We start from the raw sequence: 20,836 nt of genomic DNA on the forward strand, positions 1-20,836 counted from the left end.
AATTTGGAGACAGAGGCTCATGTTATCCTGGCAGACCTGGAATTCACTGTGCAGCCAAGGGTGGCCTTGAACTCAATGGCATTTCCTCCTGCCTCAGCCTCCTGAGAGCTTGGATGTAGGAGTGTATGACCTCAGGCTTGGCTTTGAAGGTGTCTTTGGTTTTGTTACTTCATGACATGGTATATTGTAGTTCTACCTTCACCAGGGTGGAAAACAAGAGCTTTAAGAACATTTGGAACTACATTCTTTACTCATTTGTTGTGAGCACTGAGCCTGTGCAGGCCATTGTCCCTTGTGGCACTGTGTGGAATGTTGCAGTCATCTTCATCTGGAAATCCATGGGTATAGAAATCAGCTATAGTATTGTAATAAGCTTGTTCCTTGATCAATATTCTCAGCAGAAGGATTTAAAGTGCAAGTAGACAGCTCCAGGGCCTGCTGCAACACACCAGGGTGCTGTTCCAAAGGCTCTTGGGCCCAAAGTTGGAGGCAGCTAGAATGTCCTATATTTAGAAATGCTTTTCTACCTGATGGATTCATCAGTGTACATGGTGTAGCTCCTACAAATCAAATCCTTGAGTCATGATGACATCTGTATTACTGACTTTAGTTTTGAGTGTGAAATATTATTGGGGGAACAAATGAGCACACTTCATTTTCTATTGCTATCTCCTCCCTCCATAAATAAAAAGATAAAGAAAATAAATAAAAGCAGCAACAATCTGAATTTATATCAAAGCTGCTCATAGTAAATACAGTGCTGTCCTTGGTTTCGTTTTGATATCTCACCATGTATAAAATTGGCGTCCTATCTTATTACATTGGAGAGTGTCAGGATTATCTATCAGCCTGTCATATGAAGTTAGAAAGTAACAGAAGATATTTCAGGAGACTGGCCTATTATTTGAACAGCAAGTCCCTAATTATAATCAAGTGTGCTGAGGGGCCTTTTCTGAGCTTAATTGTACTACGAGTACTTTATATAACCTTTTTTTCTTTGGGGAAAAAACCAACATTTCCTCATGGATGGAACTTGAATCTTACCTGTTGTAGAACTTCTACAGTTTTGAGGCCCTTAGGATTCACAGGGGCCACTGGAAGTGTTAGCAGTAAGGAAAGAGGAGAAAGAGACTTGCAGGGGCAAACACCTCACACATGGCTATGGAGCAAGCCGAGCACCTTGTCGTATTACCCTGAGGCAAGTTGGGCTGACATGGTTGTGGTTACATCGTTGCTTGTGCTGCTCCAAGGTTTAGGCTTGAAACTCAGTAGGTAGACCGCCCAGAAGCAGCCTTTGACTGTCCCATCTCTTGCTCTTGCAGGCCAACCTGCCCCTGCTACAGCGTGAACTCCTCCACTGTGCAAGGCTAGCCAAACAGAACCCTGCCCAGTACCTCGCTCAGCATGAACAGCTGCTTCTGGATGCCAGCACCACCTCCCCTGTTGACTCCTCAGAGCTGCTTCTCGACGTGAACGAAAACGGGAAGAGGCGAACTCCAGACAGGTGAGAGGGAGGGGCCCCTGGACTAGCTGTGGCCTCTCCTCCTGTCTCAAGTATGAAGACATGTTTTAGGTCACTTGGAAATTGTTAGCCTCCAACTCTCACGGGACCAGCCTGGGCAGTTGTTGTTCAGATTGACCTGCAGCTTTCATTATTAAAACTAGAATGTAAAGATGAATGATTGGTGAGAGTACCAAGTACTGCCAAGGGTTCTTAGACACTCCTCAGCCATGAAAGTCTCACTTACCGCATAGCTGAACTCAACCGTGCATTTGACCCTTCAGTGTTTGTGAAAGTTGATGTTCTGTTTCCTGAAATCATGATGCATTTGAAAGCTGGCCTATATGTGTTAGTGAACAGAGAGCAGTAGCTATTTGATCTAAGAATTGCTATATGAACTCAGAGAAAACATATGGAAAGCAAGATGAACTAAGTCCAAATAACAGGTATATGGTAGAGCTAACAGAAGAGTTCTACGAAAAGAAATTCTTCACCAGTCAATATTTACCCCATCACGTTCTCTGTCTCTGTCAGGGAAGCCCTCTCATTGGACCTGCCGGTTAATTGTTGAATATGGCATACACATGAAGCTTGCACGTGCCCTATTAAACTGTTTTCATGAATCCTTCAGCCGTAGGGATTCATAGCTTGTATATGAAGTCTTAGCAGAATTTTGCACAATATGTGTGAACTATGAAGATGCTTAAAATGAAACTATATTCTAGAACTTATGTCTTTACTCTCTTTACTCTCTCTCTTGATCTGTTGTCTTTCTCTGCATTTCAAACAGCTTTGAGAAGCCAGACCTCTGGTACAATTGTGTTCTGCATTCACAGGAACTTAGGAGCCTTGAAACTACCCAAGACCTCTCTTTCTGGCCAGATGAGCTGCCCTTGAACACATTACTGGCTTTTCAAATCTAAATTATTACAATCAAGCCATGTTACTTGCAGTGATTACCGATCCTGTTAAGCAGTTCTTATGTTACAGTCCATTCTCTTGAAGTAAGGTTTCTCCCTCCTCCCCTCCCATCCTCCCTCTGTTCCTCCCTCCTCCCCTCCATCCTCCCTCTGTTTCTCCCTCCTCCTCCATCCTCCCTCTGTTTCCCCCTCCTCCCCCTCTATCCTCCCTCTGTTTTTCCCTCCTCCCCTCCATCCTCCCTCTGTTTCTCCCTCCTCCTCCATCCTCCCTCTGTTTCTCCCTCCTCCTCCATCCTCCCTCTGTTTCTCCCTCCCCCTCCATCTTCCCTCTGTTCCCCCCTCCTCCCCCTCCGTCCTCCCTCTGTTTCTCCCTCCTCCTCCTCCCACCCTCCCTCTGTTTCTCCCTCCTCCTCCTCCACCCTCCCTCTGTTTCTCCCTCCATCCTCCCTCTGTTTCCCCCTCCTTCCCCTCTATCCTCCCTCTGTTTTTCCCTCCTCCCCTCCATCCTCCTTCTGTTTCTCCCTCCTCCTCCATCCTCCCTCTGTTTCTCCCTCCTCCTCCATCCTCCCTCTGTTTCCCCCTCCTTCCCCTCTATCCTCCCTCTGTTTTTCCCTCCTCCCCTCCATCCTCCCTCTGTTTCTCCCTCCTCCTCCATCCTCCCTCTGTTTCTCCCTCCCCCTCTGTCCTCCCTGTTTCCCCCTCCTCCCCCTCTATCCTCCCTCTGTTTTCCCTCTTCCCCCTCTGTCCTCCCTCTGTTTCTTTCTCCTCCTCCTCCATCCTCCCTCTGTTTCTCCCTTCTCCTCCTCCATCCTCCCTCTGTTCCTCCCTCCTCCCCCTCTGTTTCTCCCTCCTCCCCCCTCCCACCCTCCCTCTGTTTCTTTCTCCTCCTCCTCTTCTTCCTCGTCTTTTTGGAGAAGGGTCTCAATGCATAATCCAGGTTATCCTCGAATTTACAACAATCTTCTTGTTTCAGCCTCCCAAATTCTTAGATTATTGGCATGAGCTACCAAGCCTGGCTCGACATAGGACTTAAAATTTATATACTTGTGTGTGTGTGTGCACACACGTGTGCACGTGCGCGTGCTGAGTGTGTTTATATTTCTATTTTATATGCCTTCATATTTCCCATGAATTATCCTCTTTGTCCTTCTATCAAACCAATTCTTCCCAACAAGTCCTTCTCCCACTTTTTGGTATTTTTTCCTTCTTTTCTTTTTGTGGCCAACTGAATGTGATTATGGATGCTTACATTAATATGAGTTGGGACTATTTATTTGAAGAGGGAAACTCATCAGTGACTATACTCCTAAGGAACATGACCCTTCTTCTAGAAACCATTGACTGCCTCTAGCTTCTTAGTGAGGAGTAGGGCCTTTTGGGTCCCTTCCCCACCTATCATATGATATTGATAGGCCTAGTCTTATGTAGGTAGCCACCACTTCTGTGAGTTCATGGGTGGACAGCCCTGTCATGTGCAGAGGACTGCATTTCATAACACTTTTTCCCATCTTTCTGCCTAGACATTTTTCCTCTTCTGTGATCCTCCCTGAGCCCTTGAAAGGGTGAGCTAGATGTCTCAGTTAGCTGAGTAAGTGTTTAAGCCTTCAGCATTTCAGGTTTTAAATGGAGCTATGTATGCTAAGTATGGGAGTGTATCAGCCATGAAGATGCTCAAGGGTAGATGGCTTGCATGTGCACTTCTTACCAATCCAAACACATTAACATTGCAGGAAGTGAGTAGTGTGTATAGGTACTGAGATAGTCCACCTTTCCAGCAAGACAAGTACTAAACTGTGAGAAAGAGAGTTTATTTCTAGGAGGGTATAACGGGGGAAAGTTTAGATATCTACAATAAATGTAGATAGCATTCTTGTTCTTATGATTCCTTATGTGCACATGTGTGCATTCAGTCAGGTAGACCACACTAGGAGTCTCCCATCTATCCTTGTGTGCACATGTGTGCATTCAGTCAGGTAGACTACACTAGGAATCTCCCATCTTACCCTGTCTTAATTATGTAGGGACAGTAGCTGCAGTCAGATTTCCTGTGAAGGTTTTTTTAATGGAACATTTCTTTCTCAAGCTGACGTGTCTTCTATTATGGAGAGATGGCAAATTGGAGGAAGAGTAATAAAAATATGTTGTGTAAATACATTTGTATCTTGTGGGAATTTTATCAGAGCCAAGAAAATATGGATCTCTACAGTATGATTTTGCATATATTTCCTGCATCTTGTTTGCATATGCATTTCTTCTTCTTTGGTTATTTACTTGTATATCCTGCTCTACTGTATGAAATTTTATAGAGTACATAGCTGTCTGACAGCACAGTTTTGTTGTTTCAGTGAATGTTTGGTTGGTGCATATGGTCTGACATGGATGAGCAGCCACGGTGAGATTTCGGAGTCTATTAAAGTGGCTCATTAAAAAGATCAATCTGTTTCTGTAATAACACTGGGAGCCATCAGTCACTGGAAGAGGGAAAAGCTGACACCTGAGGAGAAAACACATTTTGGTAATTTGTTCATGACATGTCATGAACAAAAGAACGCTCTATATTTTGTTTACAACTTTGGGGGGTTTAAATTCTCTGATGATTGCCAAGCTAGAATGTTTCAGGAATGGACTTTGGGAGGCTTAACTTTATTCTCATCCCTAAATTTATTTTCACTGGCTATGTTTTATTGTCTTTTAAACTATCATTGTTATATTTTTATTTGAGATGGTGTCATGTAACAGGCCAGCTTCAAACTCTCTATATAGCCAAGGAAGATGTTGAACTCCTGATCCTACTGCCTCAGCCTTGCCAATGTTAGAATTATAGACATACACCACTGGGTGTGGCCAGTGTGATTGTCATTTACAGAGAAGTTCATTCCCTAGGGAAGTTTATGAAACTATTCCTTTGCCTTCCTCTCTATAAAACAGTAAAGTGCTTTACAATTTCTTATAAAATTAGCTGGAGAGTTCCTGAACAGAATTTTTAGGTCTGTGGAAGAATACTATAGAGCCTAAAACAAACAGACAGACAGACAGACAGACAGAGAAATAACCCAAAACTGATTTTCATTTTGAAATCATGCTTTTTCTCCAAATATTATGGAAGGAGAATTTCCATTTGTGGGGGATATTTATTCTCATTCATTCTTCTTTCTTTGAGACCTTCGTTTGTCCTTTTATAATGTGTCTTGCCTCATCCCCTCTTTTTTTCTTTTTATGAACCAGTTTCGTATAATGAACAAATAGAGGGAAGTTAGTCCCCCATATATAGCCAGCTCTGATGGCTCATCAGGCCTGAATATGAGCATAAGGAGGAGAAGAACAGGGGGTGCTTCATCTCCTGGACACTGCACAGGGAATGAAAATGAAGGTTGTGGAAAGATACTAGTTTGATGCTGACTGTCATCTTTCTCTTCCCAGAGCCTTGGTCTAGCAGGTGCCTGTTCTGCCTTGAATATTGTATTACCACCTGTTATTCTGCTCTTCCTCAGAGAACGGTTCTCACTCACAAAAGCCAATGAATTGACCTTTGCTTTTGGATGGGGACCACTGCTTGTTTGCCTTCTCTTAACCCACTCAAACGATTGCTCCTGCATACCAGTTCTCTTTATCATCATTTCGATATGACTGCATTCCTCAGTTTAACACTCTCAGACTTTTGCTTTTGAAGCTGTAGAAGGGGAGTGATATGCACCCCCTAAACATTTCAAAAAGCAACTTGTTTGAAACTTAAACTTATATAATTTGCCACCTGGGAGGGAGTGAATGGATGGAGCAAGTCAACTGCTTCTCTTCATACTTGAGGAAATCAAGGCTTACAAAATTTGACCAAAGTCACAGAACTTCCTAATGGAGAATGGTTGTATTTAAGTGCTGAAATCTTGCAGTATACAAAATAGATTTGAAGGTGCAGAATTTAAATAAGAAAAGCTCAGTTAAGAATTGGATTGTTTTCCTCATTCTCTAAGTCATTTCTTTTCTGTAACTGCAGAAGTAGGTAAATGCCACAGTGTTATGTTCTAAGGGTGTATGCATATTTTTAATGATAGAAAAATCCATAATGATCTAGGTTTCCTGGCTTAATGAGTAGTTAGTAAATGCTGAAGGTTAGAGATCAAAAGTCTGTCATTCTGAAACTGGGTTGGTTGAATATGTAGGGTTTGGCACCACCTTACTCACCAACTGACCTGTGTGTGCTCATTTCTCCTTAGTAAAATGAATGAGGGTTCAATCTTTTTGATTTTCGAAAAAGAAAATTGGTAGGTATACATTAGAGGAAAACTGCATGATTAATCAGCTCTATAAATAAGAACTAAACTTGCATGATCAACTTCATTTAGCATCCATGAAAAAGTAGGGTTTTTTAGTCATACAGTCATATTTTTCACGTATCATTTGTGCATTCCTCACTTTCAATAAGTGTGCAATAATCTTTGTGGTAATTATTTTCTTAGTCACATCAGTTATGAAGCCTTCTTGTAAAATAGATTTGGCTGAGAAAGAAGCTGTAGTTGCAGGGACATTTCCACCACCATGAATTCTAGCTTCAACTGAAGTAGCCTTCCTTCTTGCCACTTCTGTAGGGTCCAGCTGTTCCAAATACTCCTGATGTCTAGCTTTATATTCCCATTGATGGTGTCTGGCCTCATTCCTGCGTCTTACATGTCATGACTGTACTAATGTCTCACAGCCTGACTCAGTATCTGTTATGTGAATGAAGGATTCCCAGTTACAATTCTGTAGTAATGGCTACCTACTATTTACTGAGGTCTTAAGATGTTCCAGGCCCCATACTAAATAATCCAACCACTAACCTACAGTGTTATGCATGGATTCAGGAAGATTGGATACAGTGTTTGAGGTAACAAGGCTTACAAGGGGGGAATCCTAACCCTAGATTCTCCAACTTCAACACTTAATGTTCTTAAAGCTGTGATTTCCTAATACTGGCCTCTAATTCCATCACTGGAAAACTAACTATTTTGATGAACATTTTGGATGTCAGACATATGGTCTTCACTCATTCCTCTAGTCCTCTCAGCAGGTCTAAGATAATCAGTCCTCATTTTGCAAATGGAAACACGGAATTTCTTAGAAGGTTATGCCTCCTGTGTGCATATGGCCAGCAAATAACAGAGCTAAATGCTGGAGCCAACTCCTGGTGATTTACGTGTGTGAACAAGTGGGTGTCTGATTCTTGTGCCTTCTGTTGGGGTCTTTTCCTTCTGTTGTTTGTCTTACTAACTTCAATGGGATTGTTGTTGTTGTTGTTGTTGTTGTTTTTAATCTTACTATATTTTATTTTGTTAGACTTCGTTGTAACTTTTTTTGGTTTTGTTTTGTTGTTGTTGTTTTTTGAGACAGGGTTTCTCTGTGTAGTTACAGAGCCTGTCCCGGAAGTTGTTCTGTAGCCCAGGCTGGCCTTGAACTCACAGTCTGCCTGAGAGCTGGGACTAAAGGTGTGTGCCACCACTGCCCAGCAACTCCTAGAAGGCTGTTCTTTTCAAATGAGAGGCAGAAATAGTGGGGAGGAAGGAGGGAAGGAGCTGGAAGGTGTAGAGGGAGGGGAAACTGTAATCAGGATCTATTGTATGAGAAAAGAATCCATTTTCAATAAAATGGAAAAAAAAGATCAAGTCTCATCTTGTATTTCCATTGAAACTTGGGGTGGCACATTATATATACTAATACCTAATGCAAAGTACAAAGAAAATAATCCCCTTCCACTGGAAAAATCGTTCCAGCTAACCTTACTACGGTTATTTTCAATAGTATATAAAATTACCTCTTCCCCCAATAGTCTTTATTTATTTTTAAAGGATGTATTTCTTAAATACATGAATGAACATAGCCATGAAAGGCCCAGGAGCCAAATGTGGAGATTGGCGAAATGACCAGGAGAAACTGGAGGGCTCCAACTAGAGTGTACAGATGGGAAGTTAGAGCATAAAGGCAGCAAGAGAAAACACGGGCTATTTCTGCAGTGGCAGAGATTAGAAGATGCACAGGGGACAGTCAGTGACACTCTCGCTGTGGAACAGATGGTCAGTGTCAGGAGGCACGTGAAGGAAAATCTCTTCCTCCCACTGGGGGAAGGGAGGCTCAGGTCGCTTTCTGATCCTGCATGTTAAAATCTGTGAAGGTCTAGGCATTTTCTGTGTGTCTGGAATAGCAGACATCCACCTGCCTTGCATATCGTTCTGCAGACAGTTGTGTGTGTTGCCAGAATGTGTCTCTCTTGGGTAGTTGTAGCAATAGAAAGATTAAAGGTGATTTTCTCCATCTGGCCCCCTGGTGTCTGTTCTGTGGCATTCTGATATCTGTTTCTCTGTTCCTCGTCATCGAAATGTCCCCCTTCCTGCAGACTGATAGCAAAACACAGAAATCACAGGTTTTCATGAAGGATTAGCTTTGATTTTCTTTTTAAAGAGGTGGGAAGATTGACAGTATATTTTTTTGTTTCAGATGCACATCAAGAAAAAAGAATATATGATGTGGAATTCTTATTTAAAGTCATCCATTTCTGAACAATTTATGAAGGAACCTCTTATACAGTTATGCTTTAAGAATGATTTTTTTCCCCTCCTGTGAGTCAAAGTGCAGTTAGTCATGCTATGGAAATCTTAACAAATAGCACATGTCAGAAGATGGAAAATATGTTTAATATTGAGTTATTAATACCCTTAATCTTTTCTTTAATAGAATTTTTTCCTCCTAAAATTGAGATATAGACATAGAAGTTTAAGAAAAAAAAATAATGTTAAGTCTTTGTGCTTGACAGAAAGGATTTCATATTAGTGTCTCCTAGCTCATTTTCTCAGAGGGACAGTCCAGAGTTGAAACAAACAGCAAACAAGTTGGGAGTACAGCCCTGGCCATGCTTAGATGCTGGCTCAGTGGGACAGTGATAAGAGAGGATGGAGATCAAAGCATTTGGAGTCAGAGAGGATGGGCCAGAGGTGTATCAGAGACCATCAACATAGTCTACGTCTACAGAAGACATGGCTGAGTTCTAGAGACACTTTAGAGGTGGTGAAAGAAGAGAGGACCGGGTGAGTCCACCCAGTTTGAAATGCCTGCTGAGCCCAAGTACGTGGGCATCTAAGGCACTTGATGGAGGAATATATCCATCTGTTATGGAACCAAGATTAGAATTTTAGCTACTGCCTCTTTTTGAGACTGTAGCATAGTCTGGCTTCGAACTCTCAATCTTCCTGTGTCAGTTTCCTAAGTGCTGGGATTACAGCTGTATACCACCACGTCAGGGCCAGTCTTCCCCATTCTGTAGTTTCCTAGGCAATGGAGCATTGCCTATACCCAGACAAGTCTTACAGGCTGTTTTGGGACAATGAGAAGGTATTTAATTTTGCCTAATACACTTTGAAAAGGGCAACAAATAAAAATGCAAATATGGAATTTACCTAAGCAAATGAGGTATAGATGGTTATTGGCATTTCTAAGACAGAGAGACAAATAGCAATTAAGTTGTTTTAGTTACTACTCTGGACACATGTCCGTGAGTAGGGTGAGTTTTATAACTAGACAGAGGTGCCCCAAGGAAGCTTCCTAGATCTATATCAGTGCTCTGCTGTGAACTATAACTACTCTCACTGAGATGTGCTTTATAACTTCCCCAGTGGGGACTCAGGCTAGAATGTAGGGGCCTTAAAGAGGACAAACTCCAGACCTAGCTGTGTCCATGTTTCAAGGCTTGGAAATGGGTGTTGTTTCATGTAATTGGGTCCTTGAAGTAAAAGCCCTGATCAGAGGCTCATGTAGGAATGGAGATAGATAGTAAATCTATCCATTTGAGAATTGGCAGGACTTGTTAACTGTTACCTGTTGCTGTTGATGTCATTGAAATAAGGAGAAACAAAAGCCATAAGCTGTACTTGTATGACACAAATGTGTCAAAGATATTTTGATATAAAGAAGTGCTAAGGGGCTGCTGTAGGATATTTAGAGTATGTTTTTATTTCTACACACACACACACACACACACACACACACACACACACACACCTAAAAATAATACATTCTGTAACACAGTGGAAAACTTGACATGCGATAGCTGGGTTACACACTTAAGCTTGTCCAGAAAGCCATCATCTCTGGATGTTTTAATCTTTATAGTAATGCCCTTAACCATGTTAGACTACTGTAACAGAGGCATTGGATTGTTGGGTTTTCAAACCTGAAGGGACCTCAGCTGTCATCTAGTCCAGTGGTTTTCAAACTTGATTTTTTAGCAGCAGATTATTTTTTTCTTTAAAAATGAAATCTTAGGCAGAACCTCATTTTATAAAACAGGTAAGAATAATCAGTGGGTTTTGCTGGACCTTTACATCCTGATTGGCAGGGCAAACAGTCCTTCATTGCCTACAGAATCCTGTATGCACGTCAGGTGTCAAAGTTTGAAAACCACTGATCTAGTCCAACCCTTTCATTTTACAGATGAGCAAACTGAGGTCCAAAGAGGTTAAGTGACTTGCCCAAGGTCACACAGCTAGTCGTGGAAGAGCCAGGACTAGCTCTCAGGTCTCTTGACTTCCAGTCCCGTGCTCTTTCCACTACACCACACTGCCAGTAAGGTAGGTGCTGGGTTAGCATTATGTTCATAGCTCGTCATGGTCTTCACTGCTTTCCGACTGATGTATGCTGGTAATATGTACTGAATGTCAAACTGTATTATTCAAAAATGTATAGGATATGAAAGTACACATTAGGATCACAGAGACAGACACCATAAATCAATATCTAAAATGTTTCTTTCCACTTTAAAAATTATTTGGGTAATGTCTGAGCTATATGGGATACTTCAGTCTGATTCCAGTGATCAATATGTATGGAGTCAGTATGTTAAGTGCAGACATATGCTTGATGGAAGCAGCATTGAGATTTCTGGCTGCCATTCCCAGGGTGGCCATGCACCGCTGTCATTTCCAATATCGGCCAAGTCTCCCATCTCCTTTGGCTTGTAGTGGGCATGTACTCATTTCCCATTAAACTCTGTAGACTTTCCCTCTGTTCCTTTGGTGCTTGCACTCTTGGCCTCCAACCCCTTTATCCTCCCCTAGCTGGTGTGTGTAAATTGTCACCAGGACTCCATCCTTCAGGAACAGACTCCTGTTGCCTCTGGTTATCTACCCCATTGATTCAGTTTTCCCTCCAAGGCTCCTTTGCTATAACCAGACAAGGACTGTCACCAATGCTAAGAAAGAAGGAAACTGTCTAATGGGCTCTCTAGCTATGTATCTTCCTAAAACTTAAAAGGCACGTGGAACTCTGCAGCCTATGTGAATTGGTAAGATTCTTATTAAGTGACTTTCCTAGGAAGATGGATGACCAATGCTCTGCTTCTAGACAGAGTGAGATGCAAGTTGTTCCTTCCTTACTGAGTTTATTGGGTTAGTCTGTAAGAAGTAGAGATTTATTCAGCGAGAACCTCTTTTTTTTTTTTTTTTTGAGATAGGGTTTCTCTGTGTAGCTTTGTGCCTTTCCTGGAACTCACTTGGTAGACCAGGCTGGCCTCGAACTCACAGAGATCCGCCTGCCTCTGCCTCTTGAGTGCTGGGATTAAAGCTGTGCCACCACCACCCAGCTTTTTCTTTTTCTTTTTCTTTTTTTTTTTTTTTTTAAGATTTATTTATTATGTATACAGCATGTATGACCAGAAGAGGGCACCAGACCTTATTACAGATGGTTGTGAGCCACCATGTGGTTGCTGGGAATTGAACTCAGGACCTCTTGAAGAGCAGTCAGTGCTCTTAACCTCTAAGCCATTTTTCCACCCCAGTGAGAACCTCTTTAGTCATACTTGTCTCTGCAAATCTAGGAGCAGTAATTAGGTATCTAGTTTCTTTAATGAAATGCATTTCTCCTGAATGTCAAGGTCACGATGCTGTACAGTACATGATGAAGTTCATTTGGACGTGTTCCTATCCTGTTTTTCAACCCTGAAACCCCAGACAGGACACACAAACTCTCTAGGGATGAATTTACTCAAATTTAAAATCAAGTAGATGCAAGGGCTGAGGGTGTAATTTAATGACAGAAAATTTGTGTGTTGATTCCTTGGGTTCAATCCCAACCCACCTCTAAAATAATAAGAAAAAAGTGACCTAGCTTTTCCTTTTAGCCTCAGCTATCTGTATGATTATTGACTGATTTCTTTTTTTGGTAACAGAAGATAATATTGGGGTTCTAGACTTACTGTATGAATTCAGTTGGACCATTTCATGCAAATAGAATATGGGAACATTTTGGATCTTTGAGATCAAGTTCTGTAATCTTAAGTCATGCATGGCCATTGAGCACCTGAAATGTGGCTACTAGAAATTGAGTTTCAAATTTCATTTCATCTGAATTAACTTACATTTTAGACTGCCATTTCCAACAACACAGGTCTCAAGTGTCAGATACCAGGTGGGATATATTGGTACACATTATTCATCTTGATAGTAATGATGCTCTACTCTGATAAAATATCACTGAACAATAGGTCTTTTCTCTGAGGTTTTTTGAGATAGGATTTCAATATGTAGCTGATGTTGGCCTTGAATTTAGTCCTCCTGCCTCAGCCTTCTTGCTGCTGGAATTATAGGTGTGAACCAGTTTTGCAACAGCTACTAGGATAGCTTGCTAGAAATTAAGCACCTCTCTGATTAGTGTGTCATCTGTAGAAGGAGACTGGGTTTCCTCTTATTTCTGACTTAATCACATGAACTGTAGCTGCGAAGGTGTTTGCTAGTTTGGTAACAAGTGTGGCATTTTCTGCTCGTAGCCTGGAGATTCTTTCAGGCTGAGCATCGTTTTAGTGGATCCCTCTAGAGTTTCTGGGAGGCTTTTAATTTGTGAATTACTGGCCAGTGAAGAAATGTTGTCTTGGATATCATCACAAACTCAAGTTGGAGGATCTGAACTATGTTGACTCCTTTATGAAACAAAATTCTTTTTCTTCCTTCCTCAGAACCAAAGAAAATGGCTTTGACAGAGAGCCTTTGCACTCAGAACATCCAAGCAAGCGACCATGCACTATTAGCCCAGGCCAGCGGTACAGTCCAAATAATGGCTTATCCTACCAGCCAAATGGCCTGCCTCACCCCACCCCACCTCCACCTCAGCATTACCGTTTGGATGATATGGCCATTGCCCACCACTACAGGGACTCCTATCGACACCCCAGCCACAGGGACCTCAGGGACAGAGCTAGACCTATGGGTAAGAATGGAGATCTCTTTTCTTCTTTGGGGATTCGATGTTTGAAGATTTATGCCATTACTTCTCAACTCAGTTTGAACATGTAATCTTATGGAGCTCAACACCTCTCTTTATGTTGTCTCCTTTATGAAGAAACTCTACTAATATGCTGTGTCTCTCCTTAAATCACTTGGATTTTAATTAACTAATTAATTAACTTTGAGACAGTGGCTTGTTATGTAAACCAGGTTGGCCTCAAACTTGCAGTCCCTCCACTTCCTGAGTGTTGGGATTCTAGGCATGCACCACTGTACTCGGCATCACTTGCCTGCTTTAAGGGAACAGATTAACTGTTTGCTTTTGGAGGAGGGCATTAAATACAAACCATCAACTCTAGTTTCAAAAGCAAGATGGAGTTTCCTTGAATTCTTTCTTAATATATGAGGTTTCAAATATGATCAGGCCACAGGTATTTTTTTAAATTACTTTCTTTCACTGAAATTTTGTGTCAAAGTTGATTTTTATATTTCCTTTCTCCATATACTTCATATTTCCAACGAATTATATGGCATGTTGTCTGTGGCCTAACTTGACAGGTATTCTTTGAGGAATACTTTGGTACATTATTCAGAAATGGTAGGGATAAGAATTAGTGTCAAATTTACATCAAATATCAAAAAACAAAAGGAGTGGCTTTGGGCAAATATATATTCTATTTGCCTGTATCCATGTCTTCATTTCACAAATTACTTAAAGTGAAGTTTTTAGGAGACATTACCTTGTGCAGGACAAGTGTCAACTATGGGAACATCAGAGGCAGGATGAATGGTGCAAGGTGTGACATGTGACTGTAGTTGAGGTGGTGACATCAATCAGTAAGTATGCCATTTATGAGGGCACCTTTAGTTCCTAATTTTTGTTGGGTACCACTGGGAGCAGTAGTCTGCTGCCCTTCTTTTTGGACCTCACACATTAGGGGGCATCCTTTACCACAAAACTAGTTGTTGGCAAATTTACTGAGCATGGGGAATTTGAAATTTGGTGGGCAGCAGACAAGGGATGAAATTTAGCTGGGAAAACAGAAAACTGAGCAGAGGATGTAGAACTCTGGGAAACAGTCCACCATCTGGCCACTGTGCTTGAACAGTAGTGACAGTTGTTTTTGTTTTCTTCACTGGCAGATACCTGATATGCAGAAGTTGATATGAAATTTTCAACTAGGTTACCTGGAAGTAGTAGTTATCTTATGTCAGGTCTTGTTGCTTTTTGCATATAGCCTTCTGAATGTATAGTCAGCAGCAAGGGTGAGTGAGAGGAGAGACGATTGAGGCTTTGCTTGTGAGAGAGTTAGTATTTCTGGCCCCCACAACAGCCATTTCTACATTTATATAGCATGTCAGAAAAATGGCAAAGCATGCAATTTGTGCTTTCTTAGTAGCCAGTCTGATAGTCAACCAGGTAATATTTCTAAAGAGATTCTAGAAGTGGCCATATTAATTTTCAGTCTGGACTGATACTTTGACCTGTACATCAGATATGCTAACAACCTCCTTTGCAAAAGCTTTACTATATGACTTAATCCCTGAAAACCATAACTGCTCATTTCTCTTATTTATTTATTTATTTATTTATTTATTTATTTATTTATTTATCTATCTATCTATCTATCTATCTATCTATCTATCTATCTATTTATACGTTCGTTCATTCATTCATTCATTTATTCATTCATCCATTTATCCATCCATCCATCCCTCCCTCCCTCCTTCCCTCTCTCCTTCTCTATCATCTATCTATCTATCTATCTATCTATCTATCTATCTATCTATCTATCTATCTATCTATCTATTTATTTACATTTTGAGACAGAGTCTTTCTATATAGCCCTGGCCACTCTGGAACTAACTACATACACCAGCCTGGTCTCAAAGTCACAGAGATCCATCTGCCTCTGCCCCTCCCAAATGATAGGATTAAAGATGTTCACCACCACACCCATCTAGAAATTCTCATTTTTAAATAGCAGCGGAGTCCCCTGGCCACTGTGAAACTGGCTCAAGAGATGTCCAGTTGTGGGCATAGAAATGGTCTCTTTCTTAGGCAACAACTGGTGTTTGGCGAAGTATTAGTTAGTGTGTCCCATTGGGTAATCAAGACGGAAGTAATTATGCTTATGTACACTGATTGTGTTTTCATGCAGTAATGTGAACTGTTCCCTTATGAATTATATCTGCAACCACTGGTTTTATGCACTTTTCTCTAGACCATGTGTCACACCTTTTAATTATACCAGTTTATAAAACTAATAGTGCTAATCTCTAGATATATGTGCACCTACTTAGCCATCCCTAAAGTCTGGCAGAGTTTGGTGTGTGTTAATGTGAAATAAAATTTGTATGAGAAACAAATTGTGGTCTTACATCAAGCTGCTATTTTGAGGCTAGAAAAATCTTCATCAAGGTATGGTGTATAAATGCCTCTTACATGTAGGGACATATACTTGTTAGAATAAATTAAATAAAGTCACTTGGTATGCAGCATTAGTTTATCAGTAAGCTTAAAATTTGGGCCCATTTATCTAGAATTTTCTGAAGCTAAGAACAAATTAACTCTCAACGTTAATGCCAAATATCTCATGAATGTTGAGTGTCCTCCTTATTCATCATGTCTGTTTCCCCCTTACATCCTTCTATGGTCTTAGTATGATCCAAACCATGTGTGCTTGAGGACTTAAGTGTGGGAATCTGAGATACTGATAAAAGTAAACTTTCATTTTCTTAAATTTTTCCTTTTCTAATTCAATTAGACCAAACAATGACCTTCAGACTTCAAACATATTGAGTCAGTCCTGTGTTTCTTCACCAAATGCTGAGGATCAGACGTGTTTCTGATGTTATTGGTATTAATTTTTAATGAGATGGATCCCAGCACTGTTCCACAAATGCTGGGCTGCTATTAACTACAAACATCCTATGACTCATTAATTGTCCTGGGCGCTGAGAATGTGGATTGATGTAGTGAGCTGAAGCCTTGACATATTTGTGACTTCTATAATTCTTGATCCTTACAGGCAGATATCTAGATGCCACTGTCATGAGTGTCCCTGTCACATTTATATTCTTATCACTCTCTAGTTGTTTTCTGTGATGACTAATTTTAACATTAGTGCTTTTTCCTCTAAAAACACAGGCAACAAACAAGTCAACAAAAATTACATATTTGCAAACATTTCAACTTGAAATAATCACAACAAACAGAGCAATAACTGAATATTACTTTCCCTCAGTGTCTTTTCTATTATGCAAATCAGAAAAACATATTTGCAGTTTTCCTTTTTTACCAATAGGTGGCATTGACAATTTTAAGTTTTAAATTGTATCTCTGAATACTTTCTAATTGGATAGAAATAACGCAAAACATTTTATACTTGGTATTTTTTTATCCTAAGAAAGGACTGTCATGGATTGATTTAATCCAATCAGTCATAGACACACATATATTCATGAATGAAAACAGGCTTGTGACTCATCCTGTTTTTTTCCTTCTAAATCAGCTCAGAGGAAGGTTTCTAAGCACTTACGTTTTGTAGTAAGTCTAGTGTCATTTGGTGCATATAGAGGCCCTTCCAGTAAGAGGCCTTCATGTCTAGAAACCCCAGACTTGCCAGCCCTGGTTTTCTGTTTAGAGTAACGTTGTGAGGAGTGGGGGGGCCAACTGTAGGGACTCAGCCATTTAAAGTGGAAAATGATGTCATAGACTAATTGCCTTTCTTTAATAGAATGTAAAGGGGCTTTGTCCAAAGTGACTCTGTAAGATGACCCCTCATCAGACCTTTCTGCTCTTTCAGTGAGACACATGGTCTTTGTGTTCCTGTGAGCCTCTTAGCTAACATCTCATCATTAATGTCAGTACTGAGCCAGGAGAATGCTTCACATCTGTCATGTCAGCACTTGGTGAGCTGAGTTGGGTGGATTGGCCATGAGTTCTAGGCCAGTCCAGGCTAGAGTGAGACCATATATTAGGGAAAACAAAAACTGGTGCTCACTTGGTAAACATTTCCATGTTGCCTTGTATCTGTGTGTACCCATGGATGTAGAGTATAGAGATCAGCATTAGTCTTGATCCCCATCTTACTTACTTTTGGACAGAATACATTGAACCCAAAGCTCACTGATTGGTCTAGACTGGCTGGCCAGTGAGCTGAAGGAATCCTATGTTTTTGCCTCTCCAGGAATTAACTGGGATTAAAGGCATATCCTGGTTTTTCATGTGGGCACTGAAGATCCAAATTCAGGTCTTCCTGCTTGTCTGGCATGTACTTCATGGACTGAACCATCTTTCCAGTCCACCTTAGTTTTCTTTTCAGTTTTTTTGAGACAGGGTTTCTCTGTGTCATTTTGGTGTCTGTCCTGGATCTTGCTCTATAGACCAGGTTGGCCTCGAACTCACAGCGATCTGCCTGGCTCTGCCTCCCAAGTTCTGGGATTAGAGGTATGTGCCACCCGCCACCCCCCCCCAGCCTAATACATATGATGTTCGAGCTAGAATTTTCAATTTTTTGCCTTGAAAATGTATAGGTTATTTTGTGATTGGCATATTGATTCTTTTCCATAAAGACTATGGTATGGTGCTATGTATGGTGGTTTCTGCCCAAATTCCCAAGACTTTGTAGACTGGAGTGGAAAGATTGAGCATTTAAGGCCAGCCTTGGCTTCAGACTGAGTGTTAGGCTAGTTTGCTCATTATGGGGAGAACTTGTCTCTAATAACAAACAAAACAAAACAACTGAAAAGGAAGGAAAGATCTTATTTCTTCTTACTTTTTGCATTTTGGTAAGTTGAGTGGCCATTTATAGCTTTCATATTATCCCAACTTTTGTTTATGGACCTAGTTAGATGTGTAAGATCTAGTAAGGTTATATTCACCTCTAAGTGTACTAAAACGTGAAATTTTTACCATGCTTCTTTTGAAAAAGTATAGCCCAACCCACTTAAAATAAATTATACTGTCCTTATTTTTAATGCATGATAGCCACATTTGATACTGTATTGTTTGTTTGATTGATTGATTGCTTGATTTCTGGGAATTGAACCCAGGGCCTCACAATGCAAAATATTGTCTCTCCTTCAACCTAACTTGTTACTGAAAATACAAGATTTCTTGGGTTCATTAGAATTTAGGAATGCGATGTGGGTACCCAGCTCTCATCTGTGAGGTCTCCTATCAAAGTCATTATGTTGGGTGGGAGGAGGGAGGAGATGGGGATCTGTGGTTGGTATGTAAAATGAATAAAAAATTTCTTAATTAAAAATAAACAAATCATTATGTGTCACCTCCTGTAGTTGTTGCTGTGTGCTGACTGCAGATATTGACTCTGTGCTGGAGGCTTTAATACGATTAAGCCTTCTCCTCTACATTTGCAGGGTTACATGGCACACGTCAAGAAGAAATGATTGACCACAGACTAACAGATAGAGAATGGGCAGAAGAATGGAAACATCTTGATCATGTAAGACATCAGAATTTTTTGGCTAACCTGTTTTATGAATCAGGGAGGTGAGGTTTTTGTAAGTGCTTTGAAGGTATGGGATGTTCTGTTCTTGGAGAACAATGAGAGTGACTATGTGAGGTACTGAAAGTTAGTATTTGAAGAAAGAAGAAGAAAAAGAAGAAGAAGAAGAAGAAGAAGAAGAAGAAGAAGAAGAAGAAGAAGAAGAAGAAGAAGAAGAAGAAGAATGTAAGATCTGATTTCTAAACTGATGAGTGCTGCTTAAGAGAAATATTAGGTCTTGGAAGAGCACAGATCAACAGGCCACTGTTTTAGTGTGGAAGGATCACATGGTTCATAGCTTAGTGAGCTCTGTATTTGGAAGGACAGATTTACTGTTAGGTAAGTATCTATCTGTCATGACTCGATCTATACCTGCTATTTTTCCCTCCTCATTTCTGTTGAATTTGATCAATTATTGGGTTTGAATTTCAGATCTGTCCATCAACAGTCTTTCCATCAAAATCTTACACTAAAGCCTCCAGGAAGAAAATATTATGTTTCATTGGCCTGAAACAGTGTATTTCATTACTCATCCGTTGTTTTAATTTGTGGTGATGTATATAATCGTCTTTCCCTCCTGTTCCTCACATAGCTGTTAAACTGTATAATGGACATGGTAGAAAAGACGAGACGATCCCTCACTGTTCTCAGACGATGTCAGGAAGCAGACCGGGAGGAACTGAATTACTGGATCCGGCGCTACAGTGATGCTGAGGACTTGAAAAAGGGCGGCAGCAGTAGCAGCAGCCACTCCAGACAGCAGAGTCCTGTCAACCCAGACCCAGTTGCATTAGGTACTTTCATTTTGTTTTTCAATTGAGTACCTTGAACACCTATTTCATATTCTCTTCATTACAATCGTTTATGTGTTTCTGAAATAAGGAGTACTGAGGGAGTTTTAGGTCAGTAAACATTTTCTATATCCTTGACATCAAGGAAAATAGGCAGACTGGTATGTTAAGAAATGGTGATAAAACTCAAACTTTTTCCAGGTAAATATACTGAGCTTATGGCAGAGTTTCAGAGCTGAACCAGACTGTGCCCTCCTTCATTAGCTAGCTATTAGAAAGGGATTCTGCCTCAAACCTGCCAACATATATGCTCAGCCATGTGACTAGGGTACCAACATTTCCAGCAAGGTTTCTATGGGACTCTTTAAAAGAATGTACTTTTGGAATCCTCTCTCTCTCTCTCTCTCTCTCTCTCTCTCTCTCTCTCTCTCTCTCTCTGTATGTGTGTGTGTGTGTGTATGTGTGTGTGTGTGTACATTTGAGTACAGTGCTTGTGGCGGTCAGAAGATGTCAGTTCCTTTGGAATTAGAGTTACTGATGATTGTAAGTTGCCTGACATGGATGCTGAACTCAGACCCTCTGAAAGAGCAATGCATGCTCTTAGCTGCTGAGCTATCTCTTCAGCATCTTTTCTAAGTTTTCATTAAGATCTAGTCTGGAAGACAATCTTGTTCTGTTGCTATGTCTCATCAAACAAACAGAAGCCAGCTTTTCCCAAAGCCCCTCTGGATGGGCGACAAGAATGCTATACAGTTGTCTTCTGCCATGTGAAAATTAATGATTTAAAAATGTAGCACTCCTATTATTTATCTTTATTTAGATTGTTTACTCTTGATTTTATTACTTATAGTTTTATAATGGGACTGTGTTATGA

General features: G+C 40.7%; 1 protein-coding gene across 8 annotated transcripts in view; it reads left to right on the forward strand.

The window, feature by feature from the left end:
* Runx1t1 (RUNX1 partner transcriptional co-repressor 1) overlaps window positions 1-20,836 on the forward strand; it is a 150,644-nt gene that overhangs the window by 100,332 nt on the left and 29,476 nt on the right. For all 8 annotated transcript variants that reach the window (XM_036178166.1, XM_036178172.1, XM_036178169.1 and 5 more), the window contains 4 exons: window positions 1,323-1,504; window positions 13,391-13,641; window positions 19,044-19,129; window positions 19,764-19,965. In XM_036178166.1, the coding sequence (XP_036034059.1) occupies window positions 1,323-1,504; window positions 13,391-13,641; window positions 19,044-19,129; window positions 19,764-19,965 (721 nt within the window). The remainder of the gene's footprint in view (window positions 1-1,322; window positions 1,505-13,390; window positions 13,642-19,043; window positions 19,130-19,763; window positions 19,966-20,836) is intronic.

This window comes from Onychomys torridus, chromosome 2 (genome assembly GCF_903995425.1).
Source record: "Onychomys torridus chromosome 2, mOncTor1.1, whole genome shotgun sequence".
Taxonomy (NCBI): Eukaryota; Metazoa; Chordata; class Mammalia; order Rodentia; family Cricetidae; genus Onychomys; species Onychomys torridus.